The sequence below is a fragment of the Lissotriton helveticus genome, chromosome 5_1 (assembly GCF_964261635.1).
Source record: "Lissotriton helveticus chromosome 5_1, aLisHel1.1, whole genome shotgun sequence".
NCBI lineage: Eukaryota > Metazoa > Chordata > Amphibia > Caudata > Salamandridae > Lissotriton > Lissotriton helveticus.
Window position 1 is genome coordinate 1,807,720,983 of NC_136065.1, and position 25,160 is coordinate 1,807,746,142.

Below are 25,160 nucleotides of genomic sequence, written 5' to 3' on the forward strand. Positions count from 1 at the left end.
GATAGATAGATAGATAGATAGATAGATAGATAGATAGATAAGAATATCTAACTTTGCATTAACAAAACCTTAGAAATTCACTGAAAATAGCAAAGGTTAAAGGGATGCTATAGTTAAGTGAAAATGTCCATTAGCGGCTGAAAACGAATTTCATTGTGTGCGCTGAAACGCCAAATGCGTTTCAGCTCGCGGAATGAAATTTGTTTTATTTATTTATTTCCATCACTCCGGTCGGCCGTGAGCTGGAGTTTACCACCCCCCACCCTGCCCGTCCCCTGCCCCGCCCCACCGCCCCGCAGAACTCCCTCCACGAGCCGCTATTGAAAATGTCACATAAAACGTACCATGTGAAACTAACAAAACCACTGAAAGTCACCAGTTATGGTTATGTCAAGTAACTATAACTTGTAACCTATAGTAACTATAAATCTGTGCCCCGCTATGCACAGTATTACCACTGCAACGTGTGCAATAACATTATTTGTGAGAAATGATGAAGGGGTGCCCGTTATAGTTACCTTAAGGCACGAGTGAATTTGTCCTTGAGATAACTATTGCTGTACCTGGCTAATTTCAGTTGATTTTTTTTATAGATCAAAAAGACACCTTACCATAGAAATGTTCACCTAGCTATAACATTAGTTCAACCTCTGTGTTTTTCAGTATCTATATATATATATATATAAAAATATATATAATTTAGAGCCATTCTCTTCTATTGTCCGGCCTGGAAAGTGATTTACTTCTGCCGTGGATAGGAGTAAATCTCTCGTGATTTGTAGAGTGGGAAGAGCTGAGAAAGGAGTTTGTGACTATCCACAATGGTGTCCGTTGGTGGTGTGCACAAGCTCACTGGCTTTCCAGCCCTGGTAAGCCCCATCCCTGTGAGTAGAATTTCTGACACAAAAATATTCTTGTGGGTAAATTATTTTTCAAGCGAAAAAAAACAACTGCTGAGATTTGCAAAAGTGGGTGTGCGCGTGTGCAAAGTGACATTAGCACATGTGCGACACAAACGTTCACACACAAAAGCTTTGTGAATCGATCCCCTGCGTTAAGTATGAGAACTCGAGCGCTGCGTAAACATCCGGCACCCTGTGCATGCTGACTGCACACCTTCGGTGCGCTGCCACCGCGCACTCCCGCCTTCAAACCCCTCGCCTTCCCAAACAAGCCGCCTCCAGGAGACGGAGCGAAGCAGATGACAGCTCCGGGAGAAGAAAGAAACTGCACAACAATCGCTGCCTAACTTATTCTCTTTTACCCCAAAACAAACCGTGAGACGCGCGGAAGGAGGGACTGACGAACCTGCCTGCGGCTGCTTGACGCGCCCCCTCCGCTCATCACCCCCACCCCTCCCGGCCACCTCCACTTTGGGACCCGCAGCCAGGTGAAAGCTGCCCCGACCCCATCGACCCGTCCTCCCCCGCTGATGGATGGCTCCCCGTGGTCCGGTGCTGGTCGTCCTGGGTCAGTCTGCCGCTCGCCTCACGCCATCTTCTCGCAGATTTACATTCGCGCGACTTTTTTTTAATCTGGTCTGAGGGGGGGGGGGGGTATTTTTCGCCTCCGTTGGGGAGGAGGGGACGAAGAAGGGAGGAGGAGAAACACTTAAAGAGGGGGTGGTAGGTCGGTGTATATACGGAGAAGCTATCCCTCGGAGATAGGAGCGAGCGATGGGTTGAGGAAGAGAAAGGAAGGGGTGGAGAGAGAGGGAGAGAGAGCGCTGAGAGCGCGCACTAGGCGCTCGCTGGCTGCTGGGCGTGTGTCTCCATCTCTGCCTGCACATTACCATGTGCCTCAGCTGGGGGGGCACAGGAGCCGAAGCTATATAAGGGCAATATTCAATTTCAGTTCAGCCCACATCTAGGTTTTTGGGCTTTCTACAGACACTTCTTTCCAGCTTTCTGTAGTGGAGCTTTCTAGGGACTCAACCATATAATAAATATATACACATATATACATATATATATATATATATATACACACATATATACACATATTTCACCATAGCTCTACAAGGGGTATCCACCCCCTCCCACCCAGCAGGCACCATTCCGCCATCGGGGAGGCAGCGTTCTCAACCGCTCTCCAGGCTAAGCCTCGGAAGAAAGACGCTCATCGCGGCCGCTGTGGGAGTCGTGATGATTTTGGTGCTGGTCATCCTCATCCCGGTACTGGTCAACTCAGTGGGGACAGACGGACACTATGAGATGTTGGGCACATGCCGCATGGTCTGTGACCCCTACCTGGCAAAGACCACCGCGGCCACCAGCGCCAGCCTGCGGGAAGATGCAGAGACACCGGGGGACAATAGTGGGGCCGTGCCACCCCCTCCGTCCACTTTGGTGCAGGGGCCCCAAGGGAAGCCTGGCCGACCAGGAAAGCCGGGACCACCTGGCCCACCAGGGGAACCTGGCCCCCCAGGCCCTATGGGGCCACCAGGTGAGAGGGGCGAGCTGGGCAAAGTGGGGCCCCCAGGTTACCCAGGAATCGGCAGCAATGGTGCCATCAGCACGGCCACCTACACCACCGTGCCAAGGGTGGCCTTCTACGCCGGCTTGAAGAACCCGCACGAGGGCTATGAAATTCTCAAGTTTGACGACATAGTCACGAACTTGGGCAACAACTACGACGCAGCCACCGGGAAGTTTATGTGTAACATTCCGGGCACTTACTTCTTCACCTACCACATCCTGATGCGAGGAGGAGATGGCACCAGCATGTGGGCAGACCTCTGCAAGAACGGGCAGGTAACGCGTGGCAGTGGGAACATGTGGCATCTGGTGTGTGGTGTAATTAACAATTGCAAACTTTGTCAAAGTGCTTTATGTCCGCCAAGTGTCAACCGTAAAGTTTGTTTAATCAAAGTGATCGCATAGAGGTAGGCTGACCTGCTCAGAATTACACAGCAAGTCATTGGAGAGCCGGGATTCCGACGCAGTTAGCCTTGCTTTTCGGTCCAGTGCTTCCATGATTTGGAGCCGAGTTCTTGATCGGGTGGAAATGTGGCTCATTAGCCGACTCCTGGAAGCTAAAAAAGCTCATTATTTTCCCGTTCCGACTTCGCGGACTGTGCGGCGCGAATGCTGAGACCAGCAGTGCTGGGCGAGGATGGGGCGGTCTGAGCGAACCCCACGTCTAAGTGTTTAGGGAGGGGGCACAGCGTAGTTCTAAAATGTCTGAAGCGCCTCCATGTAAATAGCTCCAGCGCCTCTCCTGCCTGGGGGACGTGGGAGCGCTTTGCGAAAATCACCCAAACAAAAATGACCTTAATGCAGTCTGAGGTGCAAATGTGTTTTAGAGCCAGAATAAAAATCTAATTAAGGAACCGCGGTACACACAGTTTGAGGGATCAGTACAGGAAGTGGCTGCGACAACCCTTAGCCTGCCGGCTGACTCGGATAATATATTCTGTAGTCGTGTATTTTATTTTAGTTATACAACGCACGTTTGCCTCCCAGGACTCTCGCGCTGGGTAAGAGTGCGCTATTGACATGTGTTAAGATCAAAGGTTAAACTTCTTGGCGCTAGCAATAATGTTCAGCTTGTTACACTCACGGCCGCTGGAATAAAGCAGTCCTGCAGCCTTGGTTGTTTACATAATTCCGGATTTTCCGCATTTGCCACATAAACCACAATCTGCTGCATTCATTGCAGATTTTACCCCCCAAAAATCGACTTTGAACAGATCAAAAGTTACTAAACATAAGTCTCTCACTTAGTTAAGCGCAGTGACAGACCCTTTGCAAAGTGTATCTGGGCACTCCCTGATTGCTGTATCGAGGTTTTAATTCTGGGCAAATTTGCACCTCGTTTTTAGCAATTTAATCGTTAACATGCGCATTTCGCACCATTATGCCTCATAATTTGCTTTTTCTTGCCGAACACTTTTGCCAACCTACCACATAATTTGGCCTTCAATTGACATCTGATGCCAGTGGCCCTAGTTATACTCCTGGAATTGGCAATGGCAGGAATCAACTGGGAGAGCCGATAACATTCAACTTGACACAGAAATAAGCGTCCTGTGGATTTTCCTTGGCATCTGGGAGGTTCACCCTCCCAGAGGGTCGGGAAAAACTGAGAACTTCAGAGAGAACTAAATGAATTTAAAATGGACTTAGATGATGGGTTTCAGCGAGGGCGCTCTCTAAAGATGTGCATCCACAGACCTCTCAGCCTCCCTGCCCTATGTGGCATGGGATTATCAACTCACCTGTGTCATTAAAACATGTCCATGTACTTTAAGGGAAGCTTACCAAGACTACAACTCCCAGAGCACCTCAAGGAATCAAATGAAATGCCAAGACCGGATCCATGCCTCAGGGAATGGGTTAAAGAGTCTGGAAAGTAGATCTGAACTGGAGGGTCTGGTGTAGCGGCAATAGAGGGTCCATGGCGCAAATCCTAAAGCACCAGCATGAGATTAGTCTCACTCAAAGACGACAGGCCTGTAGGGAAATTTGATGGTGTCTGTGAGAGGCTAGTAGAGCTGGAACAGAGTCAGTCCTTGTTCAGGAAATGGTCTGTCTGACCAGTTTGTTCCACAACTTTCAAGATTTCTGTGCCCGTATCATATAGAATTGCCTCTTGGTGACCGCTCACTAAAAGAAAATGCTATAGCACGGTACAGCATTCCACAAACAAACAGTGTTGTTTCTTTGTACAGTTTTACATCCTTAAATTCCATGGTGTCTCAAAAAGCATCTTCTATCATCATGAAACCATGCATGAAAAATTGACCTTCGTGCCTAATTTGTAAAAGAATGAGTGCAGGTGCCCAAAGCTCTCCTTCGAAGCCGACGTCTGGTGCCTTTACCTCTCAGCACGCCAAATACCAAGGCAGTGCAGCCTTGAATCCACCTCATAGCTCTTTACTCCACCACCAGACCCTCCCTGCCCCTTTATCTTCTCTTGCGGGTTCCTGCTTTCTCCTTTTTCGAGTGTTTTTTTTCCATATTTCTGTTCCTCCTTCTATCCCCTGTGTTTGTTTCCTCTTCTCTTGCTGTTGGTCAATGTCTGAAGATGATAAATAGGTGCTGGTCCCAAGAAATGAGTGCCATTGGGCCCCACGGGCACCCATGGCTCAAATTAAGCACTGATTGACCTTGATCAAACTGACACATGTTCGCTCTCCAGCTTTGCTATTCGATGGCCCTCTCCTTACCCTTCATTGTCTGCATGCCTTACTCTCTCTGTGTGTAGCCTACCCTCAGGTACATGCCTGTGTGACTACTTTCTATTACTGGATTTTGACAATTTGCCCACACCTCCCCTGGTAGATCACAGCCTCATTTGAAACCGCATTCCTGCAACGTAAAAATGCACAGTCTCTTCTCATCTATCCATTCATCCCGCCAGCCACGTGCATGAACTCACATATTCACCACAAGTGATCACATCTAACTCCTAATAATTTCATCTGCCACAAACAGAGTGGGCTACAAGCTTGGAATGGTCTTCTAGAGCACAAGGCTAATCCTGACAGGAGTCAATAACCAACCACCAGATTAGCCACTGACCTTGGGTTCTGGAGAAATGTGCTGCCTGCCGAAAGCGCTTCAGCGCCCGTGCAGGGTTAGAAAGCACTATGTAAATGCAATGCAAAATTACATGTTCTTCTTTTTTTCACTTTATCCTTCTTATACTAATACTCACACCAATACAAGTCAAATGGAAAACACAAAGCTTCCTGTTTTCCTCTTTAAAGGTTCTTCTTGGTTGTCCTGTGTTCATTGCTGAGGATAGTCCTAGGGCCGGAGAGCACTGCAGATGCAGCTTCAGCACCAGGACACTTTACACACCTCAGTGTAGTGCAGAAGGGTCAACCTGTGAGTAACATCCGGCACCTGAGTGCGCTGTGCGGTCACGTTGGCTCATAAGAAGCTTCACTTTACTCCTTCTAGGCCCTCTAGGGTCTAGGAGAGGCTTTGTGACAGAGTGTGGGCTTTCAAATGTTAGCTGACGTACGATATAGTAAATTAGAAGGTTCCTCGAGCATCTCAGTATCCAACTAGCTTTTACATACTGCGATATATTACTCCCAGCTAATTACATGACACCTTAGACTAACATCCATCTTCTACTGCAAGTAAAAATATTATTTTACACCACCCAGCTCTCACTGGTCTAAAAAAGATTTTACTCTGGAGCTAATATCTGGATGCCAGGTGCATTTTGGACTTCACCAGCCACCCTCTATCGTACTCCAAAACTTTTTGTCGGAACGAATTAAGAAATGCCTGGAGCGTAACAGATTTACACCAGCTGGTTTTAACACATGCAAGATTTTTTTACGCCAGCTGATTATGGGATACCTGCAGCAAAAGAGAATTACACCAGCCAATCTCTACCATACTCAAATACACTTTACTGTGAAACAAATTAGGGAATGTCAAAACAATTTTCCTATGATTCCTGGAGTACAAGATTTTACCATGATGGCAGAAAGGCGACGTCAGAATAAATATTTTATTATCTTATTATTATTGTAGTTTCTTTTATTTGGGAGCAAACTCGGTGATGCCGGAAGTAGAATATTTTGTTATGAGACCTGTCTCAAACAAGAGAGTTTACTATTGTTCAAATTAGGGGATGTCCAGGCTAAAATATTTTCATATGGTGCAAATTAAAGGATGTCTGGAGTAAAAGGTTTTATTATGGAGCAAATTAGGGTATTTCTGGAGTAAAATATTTTAATGTGGTGCAAATTAAGAAATGCGTGTAGCAAAAGGTTTTACTATGGAGCAAATTAGCGGATGCCTAGAGTAAAATAGTTTATTATAATGCAAATTGAGAGATGCCTGAAGTAAAAGGTTTTACTATGGAGCAAATTGATGGATGCCTGGAGTGAAATATTTGAATTTGGTGTAAATTGAGTGATGCCTTGAGTAAAAGGTGTTTACTATGGAGCAAATTATGGAATGTCTGGAGTAGAGTACTTTAATATGGTGCAAATTAAGATTTGCCTGGCGTAGAGGGTTTTCCTATGGAGCAAATTAGTGGATGCCTAGAGTAAAATATTTTAGTATGGAGAAAATTGAGAGATGCCTTGAGTAAAAGGTGTTTACTATGGAGCAAATTAGGGGATGTCTGGAGTAGATTACTTTAATATGGTGCAAATTAAGGATTGCATGGTGTAGAGGGTTTTACTATGGCACAAATTAAGTGATGACTGGAGTGAAATATGTTATTATGGTGCAAGTTAAGGATGCCTGCAGGACAAAAAAACATGTGCTGTGAAATAGGGTGTGGTGTAAGGGCCAGAGCTGCCACTTTTGGAATTGGGAAACCAGGTTCAATTCTCGGCATCAGCTCAACCTCCTGTGATTCTGAACGGATTTCTTGATCGTCCAGTGCCTACCACAAATGAATGTGTAATGTAACGGTGCTCATGTAAAGCGCTGCAAAACCTTCGGGTCGAGTTCACACTATATAAAACTGTGAGAGAAAGGAACTTGAAATATGAGTTTAAAGCCGCCCGTATTTTACAAACTCAAGGTTTTCCCACCAGAGAAAATTCGGGGTCCCCTTGAGCGTGTCAGGAGTACACCACCTGTGCTATATTTAATTTAAAAAGTCTTCACTGCAGCGCACATTCGGAATGGAATGACTAGAGCAAAGGTCGGTTAGCATTGTGGAGTAAAAATAGGCAAGGCCTGGGTCTGATGACATTTACGCCAGCCGCCTTTCAATGTTCTCAGAAAGATTTACTCCAGCGCCAACTTAAAGAGACCCAGAACAGGTTGCATTTGCCGCAGCTGTAGTTTATGTGAATGAAAAGGTGTTGTTCTGGATACAATTAGGATATGTCTGGAGGACCTCAGAGGGGCAGCAGGCGCCTCTTGCCGCGCCCACGAAGCGCTGTACGTCTGCACGCTTCGGGGCACTGTTGTGAGTCTCACGTGCCAGCGGTATTCACGAGGATCCGCTCACGTGTGCCTCGGAGAGCAGCTGAAGGGTTTGGGATTGGGGTGTGCTGTGGGCTGCTGGCGACTCATACACGACAGTAGTCCGATGTGGGCACTTTGCGGTGCCCGAGCAGGGGCACGGGATACCACAGGGCGCGAGGCCGAGCGCGAGAGGTGCCCAGAGTGGCACGCGCAAGTTCCCGCGTCTTCCCTGGCTCTGGCACGGGCGCTCAGAAGGTGCACAAACAGCAGCTGGCACTGATGCCCGTGGGCTGGGAACAGCTGCGTGCCCGCTGTGCCGCCGAGAGGAAGCTGCTGAGAGGGCGCCGCTCTGCAGTCACAGCCTAGTTGTCAGTCTCCAGCTCGCTCCCTCTTTTGATTCGTCACCAGCCCTGCCAGGAGGGCAGGCAAGTGTTGCTAACTAGTGCCAGCGACAAAAAGTTCAGAGTGAGCCTTATAACAAAGATGAGCCCTTGTTTTTCGCCAATAACCCTCTGGGGCTCTCACTTCTCTGCCTCGCCTCTTTTCCCCTTTGACCCCGAGTGTGTGTGCATTTTTCATTGCCCTTTAGGAATCAGAATCCACGTTTCTCTCTTTTGCTGCCGAGCTCTTCTTTTCCTTCCACATGTCTGCACGGTATGTGGACTAGTTTCAAAGTTGATGACTGTGGAACATGAGAACCTAAGCAGCTAAACTGCAATCCTGGCATCGCTGCGGTGTGGCTAAAACTGTGTAATCCTGGTCAAATCATTGCATCAGTCCCATTACCTACCAAGATTGGAAGTGCTTAGAAACAGATTGAACACTGGCATTAAACAGTGTACATAAAAAGTGGCGTTTCTGTTTAGCCTAGGAGCTCCTCGAAGTAACTCACTTCACAATATGACAACTATAACTACTTAGCACCTGTTTCATTCTTCTCTTTCGTCATTCTCTCTCTTGCATTAAACACTCTCTGGTCCCTCTCTTTGCTTTCCTTCCTTCACTTGCCGCCTTCCTTTCCAGTTTCATCTTCTCAGGTGGGGGGCCCTAGCGAGACTGGTCATATCTCAATCCAGACAGACATTCTACACTGATAAACATACAACTGATTCCACCATCCTTGCGTTAAATAATACACCATTCTCCTCAGGCCATATTTATTTCCCTCATAAACACGACAGTTTATATATAAAGTTACAATATTTAGAGAATAACATCATGAATATCCCATGGATATAACTAATACATGAACTTTCCTTCCTAATCCTTGGAAGCGAGTAGCCCACAGTATCTGGCCACGTGAAACTGTACAACCACGTGTTTGGGAAGCTAAAACATTGCAACAAAACCTCGAAAACACGGTGACCCTTCTACCTTCACTCGAGGGTTCCAGTGTTTGACGAGCTTCTACTGTGTAAGTCTGGTGGAGTGGCAGGTTAAGATTTTAACTATTGGTTAATAGAACATCACCATCTTTACAATTAATATGCAGCTAAAGTTATGCAAAAGGTGATACTTTTCCTATTTCCATGTGTTCCTATAGCGATACAGTAGAAAACAATAGACAGCATGGCTAAAGATCCACATTGTAATTTGCTGTTGCCAGGAAAGGGTCTCAATTAGTTAACCCCTAGCAACACCAGCTGCCCTCGGCAAACAACTGCAATTAAATTGATAAGGTACCAAACCAGGAATGAAGCATAAACAAAGCACTGAATAAGAAATGCTGGGCTGCCTCAGAGGAAACCTCAACTTCCCCATCCACTCTCTCAGTAGGCAACCCCGCAGAGCCACGTGCCCGCTTCCCGGGCCTGTGCCACTTCACCTCTCCACGCATCACCGACCCTTACGAGGTCACCGATGACGGCTACCGGCAGGACCTCCAATATAATAGGGAGAACGTTTTTTGACACTCCAACCATCACCGGAGCCCCCGGAGAGGGGAGGTTCAGCCGGCGGGCAAGGGAAATCCGACAGGTGGCAAGGCTGGCCATTTGGCCAACACAAGCAGTGGTACCAGAAATCCTGGAACAGGAAAAATCAAGGAGGCATATTTACAATGAAATGGCGCAGGCGCCACAAGCAATTTTGCTGTGCCGAGCTGCATCATTTAAAAAACGTAGGGATGTGCCGTATTTACAAGAATACAGGGCATCCCTGTGCTCGCCCCAGCTCCGGAACACAAACAGCAGGTGTGTGCCAATCCAGGCACCCCTGCAGAATGGTGCAAGTGTGCTTGCGTTGCTGGGATGACTGTGTGAAGGAAGACCTGCCTGCACAAAAGCAATCAGTGATGGCATTTTGCTCCTTCTATGTGTGCTGCAAACTGCAGCACACATAGAAAGAGCAACAAGCATTGGCATAGCCAATAGGTCTCGCTTTTGGGACCTTATGTGTTTAGCCAGAACTTTTGGCTATGTTGTAGAGCATTGTGGCTGATGTGCATTATGTTGAAAAGTTATAATAAAAAGTGATGAGCATTTTTGTTACCTTTATAAAAACGAAGACAACATTATATACAACTGAACAACCTGATTAAAAAAAGATTTTAACATAAAAAATGTCTTCTAGTTTTTTTTGTACTTATGTGGCACAGTGGTATTATGTGGAGTGTGTTTGTTGCATTGAATAGGATGTAATTATGTGACGTGTACTTATGTGGCACTGAGTGGTATTATGTGGAGTGTATGTTGTATTTAGTAGAGTGTGATTATGTGACGTGTAATTATATGGCGTGTAATTATGTGGTACTGAGTAGATTGTGGGTTGTATTTATGTTGCATTGAGTAGAGTGTAATGAGGAAAAAAGTAGTGGGAAACTACTGGTTAAGATAATTGTATATTTTTCGGTTGTCGTGTGCATATGAATCTGTCAATTAAGCCCCTGAATGGCTATAGGGGCGCTGCCAGGAGTGCTGTTTTTTTTTACCTTTGTAAGGTGGATTTTTAAAAATAATAAATAGAATTTAATCTGAACTGTTACACTGCTAGGTGTGTGTTGGTTAGAAGGCATGTTGGTACTGTTATTGGCAGCTCTGTGTAAGAGCAATGGGTGGGGAACGCTTATTTGTAAAATAATAAGTGCAGGGCCTCCTGAGGAGAGCCCTGCACTTATTATTTTACAAATTAGGCACTGGTGGTAATCCTCAGGTGAACACATTGACAATGTCTTTAAGGTAATCTTTGGACACCTTGGAGAGCCTGTCATAAAGAACGGATTTAAATCTAGAGAGAGTTTACAAACATAGTCAGCATACACAAAAGCTTTCTCAAAATACAGCATGAGAGAATTCTTCACACACACAGGCACACACACAAACACACGCACGCACGAACACACAGACACATACACACGCATGCACTCGCAAACAGACTTACATGCATGCACTCACACACACACTCACATGCATGCACTCACTCACACACACGCACGTACACACACACATGCACACACACGCACGCACAAACGCAAGCACGCACACCATCACCTTGGAAGTAGAACTAGCGGCAGGCTGAAATACTAAGTACATAATAAATAAAAAACAACAGGTAATCTTTATGACAGGGAATACGCTGCCACTGACCAAGGTAAACACAAGTTAGCTCAGGATCTGCAACACTGCACGTTCTTCTCTTCGCTTAAGTTTGGCTTGCAACTGCTTGGCACCAGCATAACATTTTTCAAAATACATAAAATATACACCGCAGCACTTTGTACATTTTCAAAATATATTTTTTAATAACAAATAGAATATAATCTGACCTGTTACACTGCTAGGTGTATGTTGGTGAATAGGCGTGTTGGTACTGTTATTGGCAGCTCTGTGTAGGAGCAATGGGCTATGTCTCGAATAATCTCCGTTTGGTACAAAACCTAAAATCCAATTAAAACAAGTAGCAGCTCATTGGCTGGACACAGGGTTGTAGCAAGGGGGCTGGGGGTTCCTAATTCAAGGGAAACATTCTCTTGTTTGGTAGGGAAAAAAGCTATAACTGGGGTGTAGTGATCTACTCAGAGCCCTGGCCCCGGTGTCACTGCGCCTGCTGCACTATTCACACATACACTCTCTAGATAGACAGCGGTTTCCACAGCTGAGTTAAAACACCTGGACTGGCCGGAAGCATCTTAAGGCGCGCGCACTGTGCACACTGTCTCTGGATCTGGTGAGTGTGCACGTGAAGGGTCGGATGGAGTACTTCACCTCTATGGTGCAGTGAACACACGAGCAGTGCACCTGTAGAGCAAAGACAACTCGAATACTAACATAAGGTGCCAGAGAACAGGGAACTCCATTAAGGGGCCCCACACCATTATGCGTTATGCCACTAGTGACAGGGAAAGCGGTTTTCACCATAAAAACACCACAATGAATATTTGCCACACAGGCATAAATCAGAGTCTGTTCAAACAGAGCGGATACCGTCAAACAGTGTGATAGGAGCAGTCACTATTTTTAATTCAAACAATTCCGACCAAGTTCCAAAGCCTGGCCGCAGCGTCTACCCAATGCAGGCGCAGGGTGATTCCCTCTGGCTCTATCGATTGCTCGCCTACCTGCACCACAGACACTGACCCCCTCCGAAACAACAGTGACGGATCAACAGAACATACAGACATCCACCGGGCAGCACAGCGGGTAAAGCTCCAGCGGTGTATAACCTGCAGCTTCGAATTAAACGGTGTTTCATCCATCGAGGCTCGCCCGCTGAGTGAAGTGGGATAATAATATTACTTAATTGTGAATGGCTGAGAGAGTGTTCATTTCCTGGTGGGCGGTACACCAGTGTCTGTGAATCTCACTCAGTGTCTATGACTCTGTCCCCAAATTAACACAATCAAACAAGTTGGAATCTGGCACAGGGGAGAAACGCACACAGTACTCAGGTGCCTGGCCTGTCGTCGTCTCTACTGAGGGGCAAAACCAGCTTCTAGCTTTCCTTTTCAAAAACAAACATGAACCGAATGAGCAACGGGCCAGTCTTTTATATAGCGCGGACTTTACCTGGGCTCCGACGTGCTGGTATCCGGGACGCTGTCTCCCCACTGCACTTAGCAATGCCTCTGCGGCCGCCGACGCTGTAAACATGACGCAGTTAAAAATGACAACGGACCAGAGAGGGAGCATGTCTGCAAGGAGTTCTGCCTCCTGATTGGCTGTTTAAATAGAAACCTGTGGTGAGGAGCCGACGCGGGAATCGAAACTAGTGGTGCGCGCGCACACCAGAGGAGCGGGGCAAGGGAGCGCGAAGACGCCGAGACGAGGTAGGGGATGTGTGTGTAAGTGCCGGGGGTTCTCTGCTATGTGTGTGCATGCGGGCGTGTGTGTATGCGGGAGGGGAGGGGGTTCTGTATGTATGTATGTGTGTGTGTATGGGGGGGGCTGTATGTGTGTTGTGAAGAGCCTGCCGGAATCGGAGCGCGTGACCTGATCCTGGCAGGCTGCTGCTGCGTGCTTGCTGCTGCGTGCGCGTGACAGTCTGTTGTCCTCTCCGGCTCCCCTTGAGTCCTTGAAAGCCGGAATGATGACAATAGTCTCGCTCTGCGACTGCAGGCCTTTGGCCTGCAATCGCAGGGCGAGACCTAAAAAACGAGGATAAATAAAAGTATTTCTCTTTGTTGCACCACTTTATTGCCTCTACTGGGAAGGCATTCGTTTTTGACGTTGACTCAGATTTATGAATTCTTGTAAATCTGGGGCAGTGTCAAAAAGCCATGGGTGTCGCGTGGGAACAGCAACACCCATGACACACCTGTTTGATGCAGAGTACTGCGTGAAAGAGGGCCATATTTACAAGGCGGTGTAAAGCCACGCAAAGTGGCATTGATTGGCCTTGTAAATTTGGCGCAGTACACTGCGCCATCGGAGCGTAATAAAAAAGGCTCCAGTGGTGCTAGGGCTTGTAATTCTGTCCCAAACTCGGGTACTGGAAGGGCAAGGGGCATGTGGGTGGTCGACAGGGGCTACCAGACAGCGATGTGGCTATCAGGTAGCTTTGTCCATTATTTAACCTGTCCTGACGCCCCTGACAATTGTCTATGCAACCCTGCCAATCCCTTGGCCTACAATGGTTGCTGACAATGGGAGACTACGAAATTCAAACCATGGACACTGTTGGCCACTGCCCCTGGCCGATCCGATCCACACCTGTCTCTGGGGTCTGTACGTGTCTGCCTTGGCCCCTTGTCCATTCTACTTAAGAAAGGAGATGAGAAGCTCGGAAAGAACATGCTGTTGTGTCACGCTGAGTGGTGTGTAATGCTTTCCAGTTCTGCATTCCTTCTCATGTCCACTCATTGTCTTCTGTTCCTCCACAGACCTTTAAATCATATTTAGGATGAAGGGGGAACTAAAAAAGAGATAGAATTGGAACATTTTTGATACCACGCTGGTTACTTTTGTAGCGCTGGTACAGCCCTAAGACAACTTCAAAGCACTGATGGGAAAAAGAAGAGAGAAGGAGAGAACACAAAACGGGGCAGAGGGAGCAGGAAAGAAAAAAGAAAGGTGAGAAGGAAGGAGGGGATAGGAAAGAGTGAGAAGAAGGCAAAACAATAGTGAAGACACATGATGTTATTTCATGTTGATGTCATGTTGTAAAGAGTTATATTGCCCTCGGGCTGCTTCAAAGCGCTATGGTGGAGGAACCTATGGAAGGAGCTGTTATGAGAGATGTACGAAGAGAGTTTTAAAATTAACGGCCACAAGGATGAAGGAAAAGAGGGCTTGAGTGAGGAAAGTAGCGAACAGGAGAGATGGAACCTGGGAGCTGAGGTTGTGTTAGCTGCTTGTTACCATGAGGGTGGACGGGAAATGGAAGAAGGCTCGAGGGTGAGGAAAAATGATCATGACCCAAGCATACTTTAGAAAGGATAAAGGGAGAAACAAGATCTAAAATATGCTATATTACTGGGTACTTTCTCTACCGTGTTCCAGTCCATCACCGCCTTTGTCTCTTTAACCTTTCCTTCCTGTCTCTATCAAATTCCTGTTGGTTTTCATCTCTTTTTCTAATGCAATTCCTTCAGACGTCAATGTCTTTCTTGTGCTCTCTTGTTCTCCCCTGACTATTTCTATCACCTTCTTTCTCTCTTCCTCCCTTACCTGCTCTTTTACTTCTCTCTCTTCTTTCTCCCTCCACCTTTTCTTTTCTCACTCTCACTCCTTCTATTTTCTCTGTCTCTCCTACCTTTTCCACTGTATCTTCCTTCCTTCTCTTCCGGGTGCCCTAACATCCTTCCTTTCCTTCTTCTGTTTCTATCCTTCTGCTCTATTCTTCTCTCCATCCTTTTCATCTTTTCCCCTGCCTGGCTGAAGATACTTGAAAGTCAGGGTCTGCAGGCCCAGCCCCGGCCTGGTGTAGTGACGGGGAACATCCATGACAACGCTGTCAAAACACCGTGCTGCCATTACCACGCGTCTTTTACAACGCAAGTCGTTACCACGACTTGCGCTAGAGGGCGCTCTAGACTAAGGAATAGTAGATTTACTATTCCAACACCTTCCCTAATGTACGTAGGCTGGAGTTGGAATAGTAAATCTTACTATTCCTAAGTCCAGTACCCTACAGCGCAAGTCGTGGTAACGACTTGCGTTGTAAAATATGCGTTGTGATGTACCGCGATCTAAAAGATCGCGTTGTAGCATCATACAACCGTAGTGACACTGGGCTGCAGAACCCGCTCCGAGCTCTCCGAGAGCCAAGCCTTCTCCGCTCCCGGCCTCATTAGAAGAGGATGCGGGCTCCAGCAGAGCTTCGGGAGCAGACGAGGCTTTACCGAGTAATTAACCCCTTGAAGCGCGTGCACTGTTTAGAAAACCCCACCGATCGCCATGCAAATTAGCGACCAGGAGGCAGCCTCCGCTCTCCGAGCGGGCCCGAGGTGCAATAATTGGCTGGAATAAAAAGGAACGAGAGGTGATTTTACCCGGGAAGATGCGAGCACGGGTGGACGGGGGCTGTTTGCATTGATCTCGGAAGAGTTGAAAGTGCTTTGAAGCCGTAGTCTGGGAGCGCCGAGTGAAGTTCACGCTCACTGGGCACTTAAAGAATACGAGAGAAGAAAATGTCAGATAGGGCGCATGGCATTAAAGCTTTAAAAACCCATTAAACGCTCGTGGGATTGTGGTTGGCGGAGTTGCGGGGAGCTGGGAGCAGTGAAGGCAGCAGGTGTGGAAGAAAGACTTTCAAAGCCAAACAGGTACGGCTGGATGGAACGGCCTGCTTCCTGCATAGCTCCCCGTGCCACTGTTTCTAAGCGCCTGCTACTTTAACAGATACAGACACTGGCGTATATTAGAGGAAATGATTTTCCCGGGATCACATTATATCTTGAATGAGAGGAGCCGAGATTAGAGTCAACAACGTAACGTTCACAGTAAATCTGAGTCGTAAAGCCCACTCGCGGTATTTGGGCTATCCACTAACCACAAGAAAATTGTCAGGCAGTACTTATCCTAACTATTTTTAAACTAATAATAACAATTACAGATAAATAAGTGTGCAGTGGTCCATGTTTTTGTTAGGAGTCCAGGTGTGCTGAAAGCCAAGGCTGCCTGGTCCCAACTCACCTCACGCCTCTTTCTTCACCCACTCTCCACCGCTAGACTCGGCTCCTTTTTATCAATCCCTGCTTTCTCCGTTTATCACTGTTTTCATATTGTCTGATTCGTTTTCCCTCTACTGTCTTACTTTCGCTTTCTCTCAGTCTGTCAAATCCTGGTTCAAAAGAAGTTCCGTCCCCAAAAACGTGTGCCTGTTGCCCACCAGCTGCAATTCAAGCACAAATGAAGCGCCGCCGTCCTCCCGGTACAGCCCCGGGTATTTTAAAGGATATATATCAGCTTTATTTGGGAGGGGATTATGAAGGTACCACAGGGATCGGCGTATTCACCATGAGACTGAAAAAGAAGCTCTAGTGTCACCGACGTCACCAGGACAAAGGCACGCCACGTCACGCAAGTGCTGCGTCACGTATCTGGGGGAGGCGTAGGCGGGTGGTATGGGTAAACCTAGCTGAAGAGCAGAGCACTGTGGGAGATGGTCGACACTTTGGCAGGACGAAGACACTTTTAGGATGAAAGGCCATTAAGAAGAAATAGACATAAAGAACAGAAGCCGCCTCATGTATCATTACTGTTCGTATTGTGAAGCGCCCTGACACCTTAAATAAATGAATAAATAAATAAGGATATATATATATATATATATATATATATATATATATATATATATATATATATATATATATATATATATATATGAATATATATATATATATATATGAAAGTCTCTATACAAGAAATAACACTGAAAAGAAGTTCAGAGTAAAAGAGCTGTAAAACTAACAAATAAAGCAAGTGCAGGTGCAGAAAAGGGACAGAGTTACTAGCAGTGGTGTAGAAGCAGACGTCTGGTACACAGGTGTAGGTTAAGACAGATTTAGGGTTGAGAGAATTAGTGTAGGGCTAAAATAAAACAAAATTAGGATCATGTTAAAAGATGGCATATTTGTATGGGGGTTCAAATTCATTATTTTCATTAAGGAACATATTTTAGCAATTTCATTATTGATCACTGACATTGTATTTTTGATGTGTTCTTTATCGTAGTATTTCTCTATTCATTTATTATTTATTCAACATCCATCCATCGTTCCCCTTCTATCCTCACTATCCCCACTCCAGGCAGTCCATGTCTCACCCCCCCCACCCCCCACCCTTGCCATAGTAAGGCTTGTCTCTCGAATGCGGAGATAAGGCGATTCATGCACTAACATAGCACCAAGACATGCTGGCCCCATTCACCGCTTGGTTGCCAAGGGGGTTCAGAAACTGTCCAGGGAGGACCCAATAGGTGATTGTTTGTGGCCAGGAGGGTCTGAGTCTTCTGGATGGCTTCTTGTTGCGCACCAGGTGAAGTTCCTAGAAGCAAGCTTCTGGAATTGTCTGCTTTCTAGACTGGCATCAGTGTGGCATGGCAGGGTGAGACACACTCTGCTTCTGTACAAAAGGAGCCCAGAGGGGGCAAAGATTGGGGCACCCTCCACCCAAAATACCAATAACCACACATCCCAACCGGAAGCAGCTGCTAGAAGATCAGTGGTTCATGGATGAAGTTATTACTTTCCCATCAATCTCTGGATTTTCTCCATCCCATGGAGAGTTGGACCTCGCCTCTGGCAGCTGTGCGGCCTGTTCATCCACTGCAACTGAGTCAACGGTGGACAGAACTGTGTCCGCCGAAGGGTGCGAGGGGCCACCTCACGGGAGCGACATTAGGGACCGCGGATACAGCAGTTACTGTGTTATGGGTATCTCATCATCAGAGCTCACCCCACAAGCGTCCAAGGCCTGTAGTTTCAGGAGGGTGCATTGCAACGTCATCTACGCTCTGATGAGCTAGTAAGTGCGACAGTCGCTGACCCTGCCACTGTCAGTGACGTAGCCAGTGTGTCATGGGCCCTACTGCAAGGAAGGAACTGAGCCCTGTGACCGCTTTCTTGAACTGGGAAATACAGTAAAAATCAGGGTTCAGAGGGCCCCTGTGCAACTGCACCTGCTGCACCAATAGAAGCTCTCGCCTAAAAACTGAATCTCGTGAAAACGAGAGAGGCGGGTGTTATCTGATGTTAGATGCCCCCTGTCCTCTGTGTGGAACAGAACTAACTACATACAAGCAGCAACATCATTCCAAGGACATGCTTAACCCCTTGCATGCTCGTGACGGAACCATTCCGTCACGAGCCACGGTGGTGCTGTGCTGGTGACGGAATGGTTCCGTCATGGCCCAGCCGCCGCGCCTGCGCGGTGCTGATTTCGTGCCTGTGCGGCGCGTTCTATTGAGCGGGCGGGGCCATGACGGAACCATTCCGTCACAAGCACAGCGCCACCGCGGCTCGTGATGGAGTTGTTCCGTCACGAGCATGGCGGCGCCGTGCGGCCCCCCTCACCCTAGCGCCGCGGCAGAATTACCGCCGCGGCTAAGGGGTTAAATGTTCATTGTTTTACCATCCCCAGTACATACTAAATAACATTGGACAAATTAGGTCATTGTAAGGAGAAGGTCGACATGTTTCTTTGCCAAAACATTTTACAGCAATTTTATCAGGATTCGAGCACAGTGTTCCAAAAGTGGTCTTCTATAAAAGATAAAGAAAGCAGTAAGGGTGTGTCCTCGGTGCACCCCAGTTCTGAATGAAGACTAATTGATACCAAAAGTGAAACTGCAGTACCTGGAACCCAATGTTCCTGATCATACCGAATTCACCTGCACCGGACACTGGTGATAAATACAGGCCTCCTCCTGTGGGAAGTATTCCAAATCTAACCTGTTAGAGACTAACATTCTCACACCCACAAGCGGGGAGAGAGGCGGGAAGACACTGTGAGTGTCCACCTACCATAAACAGTGAACCCCAAAAAATATGGACACTAGAAGGAGCTATCAGCTGAGCAACCCAAAAAACTGCGTGCCACAAGAGAATATGAACACCTTGTGTCCCTATCACCAATATGTCCCGGTGCCACTGCACTTGCTGCACTAGTAATGCCCTAAGACGTTGATAAACAACATTCATAAAAAACGCAACCCAAAGCACAGCTGGGTGGTGAGGAGGAAGGATAGGATTAATGCATGGCTTTCATAGGTGAGTAGAAACCAGCAAATATGCCAACAAATGTGACAAAGTCAAATGTCAAACACCGATTGTAGGCTCAACAAGAAAAAACGTGCCCAGCAAATACCACCGCAATAACATCTGGAAGCAGTAGGATTATCAGTCACTAAAAATTGGCTTTACATCCTGTGCCCTAAAAGAGCGCACTAGATACCTCGAGGGGCTACACAAGAGCTGAGGAGCGCAGAATGCAGCGCGCATTCCTCTACGGCTGTACCCCAAATTAAACTGTGCTGCTTTTAAGGAAGATTTTTCCATGGGCCCCCCCAGATACAGAAAGTCCCTTGCGCAAGCTCTTATTACAAGTCGCTTGGACTATGGTAATGCACTTCTTGGAACAGATAATGACTCTTTGGTATCAAAACTCCAAGTAGTGCAGAATACTGCTGCCCGGCTAATTTGTAACTTGCCTCGCCGCACTTTCATGGACCCCATCCTAAGGGCCTGCGTTGGCTGCCCATAAAAAAACGTATATGCTTTAAGATATGTTGCTAGACACAGAAGGCCTTAATTAGAGCCTTGCCCGCTTATCTGCAAGCCAAGCATTGCCTGTATCAGCTCTTGAAATCCTCTAACAAGTCTTTTCTAAAGATACCTCACATCCGCACGGTCAGATTTAGTGATATATTATTTTCCTATCCTGCGCAATTTTTCTGGAAGTAAATTCCCTTGTCCATTTGGTTATGTGAGGACCATGCTACATTCAAGAAGCTATTAAAAGCATGTTTTCTCCCTAAATGTCCGGTGACCACTCATGCCAACCTGCTGTGCTCAGCGCTGAGTTGCTCCTCTTGAAGTGAGTTGTGCGTGATAATAAGTTTAAATAACATAACAACCATGAGCTGGGACTGCCCAGATAAAAGGTGTATCCATCCATACCCTAGCACTATCTGGGGCCATTCTGTGTGTAGCAGGTACTATCTGAACTGGGACTGTCCAGATAACAGGTGTATCCATCAATACCTTATCACTACCTATTACACCCTGTGAGAAGCAGGGACCATATGAAATAGGACTCTGCGCATAACAGCTGTATCCATCCATACCCTAACACTACCTGGGGGCATCATGTGTGAAGCAGGGACCGTGTGAGCTAGGACTGTCCAGATAACAGGTGTATGCAACCCCACCACAACACTACCCGGGACACCCTACCTGGGACATCCTGTGTGGGGCAGGGTGCATATGAGCTAGGACTGTCCATGCAACAGGTGTATTCATCTGTACTCTAGAACTACCTTGGGACAGCAGACCATCATGTCTGTGTTTGCTTTTTAAATAAAGCAACCTTTTTCAAATGCAGCCCGTTCTCCTTAAAGTAAAGCGGGATGCATTTAACAGAAAAAAGTGAAACGTTTTCTTTGAATTTTTTAAGGGCAAGCAGTTGTCTCACTGCTCGTAAAAAATATTTTCGCTACCAAACACAAAGGGCCTTTCCTGTTTGAGAATGGCTTACCACCAATAACTGCGATTGTTTTACAACCACATTTGCTGTCGCTAAACAATCGTACGTCTCCCTGCGACTCACAGTTAGGAAGGGACACCCTTGGCACACTCATTCCTAATAACGACTTCCAAACCCTATTTTGCGAGTCGGTAATAGGTTACCAACTCACAAATAGGGTTTCAACATGTTGCAACCCTTTTTAGCAGTTACAAATGGCCCGATTTGCTGTTTGAGACCGCTAAAAGCAGTCGTACATCTGGCTCTATGTGAGCGAGGACTGTCCAGAAACCAGGGGGCAGATTTATGAAGGCCTTGCGCCGCCGGTGCGTCATTTTTAACATGGGAATAAGTGACGCACCGGCGGCGCAAGGCCTTCATAAATCTGCCCCCAGGTGTATCCATCCGTACCCTAGCACTACCTGGGACACCCTGTGAAACACAGGTACCATGTGAGCTGGGACTCTCCAGATGACAGGTGTATCCCCCGTACCCTAGCACTACCTGGGACATCCTGTGAAACACAGGTACCATGTGAGCTGGGACTCTCCAGATGACAGGTGTATCCCCCGTACCCTAGCACTACCTGGGGGCATCCTGTGTGTAGCAGGAAGCGTGTGAGCTGGGACTGTCCAGGTTACGGGGGGAGGCGTGTGCACAAAACGTTTGTGGAAAACATAGAGTGTACGAGAATATTTCCTGTGGGAACCTGCACGTGAGGATGTTGCCTCATGGGAGTGTTATCAATCTGCACTAATTATGTGTTTAATAGGGAGTGACATCTTGTGTTTTGACACATAGAGGCTGCTTTGCTTGAAAGATGTTGCCCCGAACCTGGGCCATGAGGGGACTGGCAGTTTTGGGGGCACGGCACAGGGGGCCCATGCTTCTGACTACTCTTGCCTCGATATAAGTGGCCCATTTAGGCCAAATATGGGGGGCGGAGCTTCCGGCACGGGATGTATACTGACCGTTAACCGCCCCACAATATGGGTGTTCGAGGCGGTTACGGGCACTCGGGCACAATGATGCGGCTGTCGCCTCAGACGAGCAATTTTTATTAAGCCGGGTTAGAGCTGTCGTGGTGTATGTTGAGCCAATTACTAAAATGGAAAGTCTGGTCGTATTTAGTTACAAAAACCTTATTTAACTTTCACAAGCGCTCTCTGCATGTTAGCGTGGTGTCCCGTAAAGGGAATCTAAGATCCGCATAAATAAAAACTAGACAAATCCACTTGCAATATTTCCATCTGATGTATGCGTACATCTGGTGACGAACTGGAGGTCAGCCCGGCTCCAACACGGAACCCATTTTACTTTTGGAGGTCCTGGGTGTGCATGAGGAAGGAAGAGGTACTGAACCCCCGCGGAGCTCAGGGCTTGCAGCCCCTTGACACCCCCAGCCCGGCCCTAAACTGGCACCCCACATACGAGTGCAGTCGGATTGCGTCAGATAAAACCGCGCGCAGAGCCCGAGGCAGGGGAGCCGGGAGCTCAAAGCAACAGACGTCCGGCGACATAGGGCCTGCTGCCAGCCCAGCATGATTAACACCCCCCACTGTTATTGTGGTTTGTGTGTGGGGGCTTCGAAGTGGGGGCCACCGCTAGCTGTGGGGAACAGAGTCTGTGAGCTAAGGCTGAACAGGTGCCAGAGACAGGCGCTTACAATCAATCAATCAATCAATCATGCCATTTGTATAGCGCACTACTCACCCGGGAGGGTCTCAAGGCGCTTGGGGGGAGGGGTATGCTACTGCTCGAACAGCCAGGTCTTGAGTTGTTTCCTGAAGGCGAGATGGTCGTGGGTCAGCCGAAGGTGGATGGGGAGGGAGTTCCAAGTCTTGGCAGCCAGGTAAGAGAAGGATCTTCCTCCGGCGGTGGCTCTTCGGATGCGTGGTACAGAAGAACACGTGTGAACTACGGAGAAAGGGATGCGTCATTCTCGAGGTCGACACAGAAGCATCATCCTAAACAGGTTAACGAGTCGACTACGAGTGTTCAAAAGAGTCTGGAATCCTCTCTATGGTTTACACCAGGAGGACAAGGCCGCGTCTAGAGTAAAACAGGGTGAGGTCCACTCTATAGGCAACAATGAGCCCAGGATGCACTAGGGTTAACATTGCTCAAGAGTCTCATGTATAAGGTAGTGAAAATCACTCTACAGGTAGCAATGACTCAGGTGTGTTCTACAGACAAACGTTGACCATGTGCCTCGTGCAGAAAACAGTGTGAAGTCAACACTACAGGTTACAATGAGACTAGCACATCCTGCAGGCTAGCTTTTACCATGTGTCTCATTTGCAAAACAGTGTGAGGTCAACTTTACAGGTAATAATGAGACAAGCACATCTTCCAGGCTAACATTGACCATGGGTCTCATATATGAAAAAGTGTGCGTCCAATTCTACAATGAAACAAGCTTATCCTACTGGTTTACGTTGCTCCGGTGTCTCATGTTTAAGGCAGAGTAAAAAACACTCTACCGGTAACAATGAGGCACGGCTGTTCTACAGGCATTGGCTAAGGGTGTCATGTGTAAAAGAGCGCTGGGACAACTCTAAAGGTAACAATGAGACAAGTGTGTTCTATAGGCTCATAGTGAGCACGTGTCTCATGGGTAAAACAGCGCATGCGAGGTGAGCTCCACAGGAAACGTCTGCAGGGTAACTTTGACAGTGGACCACATGTGTAAGGCAGTGTGAGAACAATTCTAGAGATAACAACGACGCAAGTGCTGCCTGCAGAAAAACATTGCCCATGAGTCATGTGTGCATTTTTGCGCGCGAGAGGATCTGCATGTAACCTGCTACAAGTGTATGTTGCGGTCTGACACGTACACGTGGCTCAGGTGTAAAATTATGCGAGGCCATCTCCAGCTGCAACGCTGAGATAATCACATACTGCAGGCTTACGTCACTCGGGGTTTTCATTTGTGTGAGGTGAAGGCTGCAGGTCATTCTGCTCACGTGCATCCTACAGGCTGACACTGTCCGATGTCATCTCCACAGGTATTACCCGCCACAATGGTCCTTCGGTGTGAAGCGGCGCGCGTGAGCTCAGCTCCACAGTTTGTACTCAAAGAAATGCATCCCAATGATAATTTGTGCGCACGTGCGTCAGACGTACGACAAGGACGTCACGGCTCACACATAGACAGGTGCGTGCAGCAGGCAATAGAGACTGGTCTCCTCCAAGGCCCGTGGCCATGAGATAGAAAAGGCCACCTGAGCATCTCACGCCAGTGACCTGTCCCTCTACAGACCAGGGGGCAGATTTGCAAGCCCCCTGAGCCACTTTGGCGTCACTTTTAACATGGGAAAAGTGACGCAAAAGTGGCGCAGGTAGCTTGTAAATCTGCCCCCAGGAGTCCTCGGGCCGAGGCCTACGGCGCCGAAAAGAGCGCGCGCCAGCCGTGTGTTAACGCGGCCTGCGCTCACTGAGTGGGCTCCCATCTCTCGAGGCGCTGCAGGCGCGATAATGAAGTTGTTTTCTCTTCATCTGCCTTGGGTGCCATCTGTTGGACGTCTGCCCGCGATGAATGCCTGTTTGTGAGAGGAGGCGCGCTGCTCTAATGGAGGCAACGTGTCGCTAATTGCCACAGAAGGGACCTTCAGAGAGCGCCTTGGTGGCAGCTTGAAGCAGGGGCGCCTCGCAGCGCCGCCCTCGCCTCTGGGGGTAGGCCGCACCCCTCCCCTTTCCCTTTCTGCCGCTCCCGTGCCCTAACCTCCCCCCTTGCTGCGGCTGGTGCCTGCACCGGATACACAATCGCTCTTGTCTGCTCGCCAGGCGCACATGCCAAGGGACAATTCACCTTTAACGGCGCGCGACGCTCCAAACAAACACATAAATACCATGAAAGTGTAATGGAGGAGCACCAGGGAAAAGGAGAGGGGAGGCTGGTGGTTGGAAGGGACTGGGGCTATTTATTATGAATTGATTTATTATTTATACTGTGTTTCTCCCCAAAGCGCTTTTCCGGCGGATAAAACGCAGCGCAATTAAAATGTCTCATTACATGGGCATGTATGCAGAGAGAGAGGCGGCACAGCTTTGGCGGGAGAGTCCTGTGGGGGTTGGCGGAGGCCGGCAGGTATGAGAAAGATAGACTAAGTGAGGTACATTCATTTTTAATTTTGCAGTCACT

The 25,160-nt window shown here is 47.7% G+C and overlaps 1 protein-coding gene across 1 annotated transcript in view; it reads left to right on the forward strand.

Moving 5' to 3' along the window:
- The first annotated feature begins 2,144 nt into the window (after positions 1-2,144).
- C1QL1 (complement C1q like 1) overlaps positions 2,145-25,160 on the forward strand; it is a 421,304-nt gene continuing 398,288 nt past the window's right edge. The window contains exon 1 of the mRNA XM_078641389.1: positions 2,145-2,753. Within this exon, the coding sequence (XP_078497515.1) occupies positions 2,145-2,753 (609 nt within the window). The remainder of the gene's footprint in view (positions 2,754-25,160) is intronic.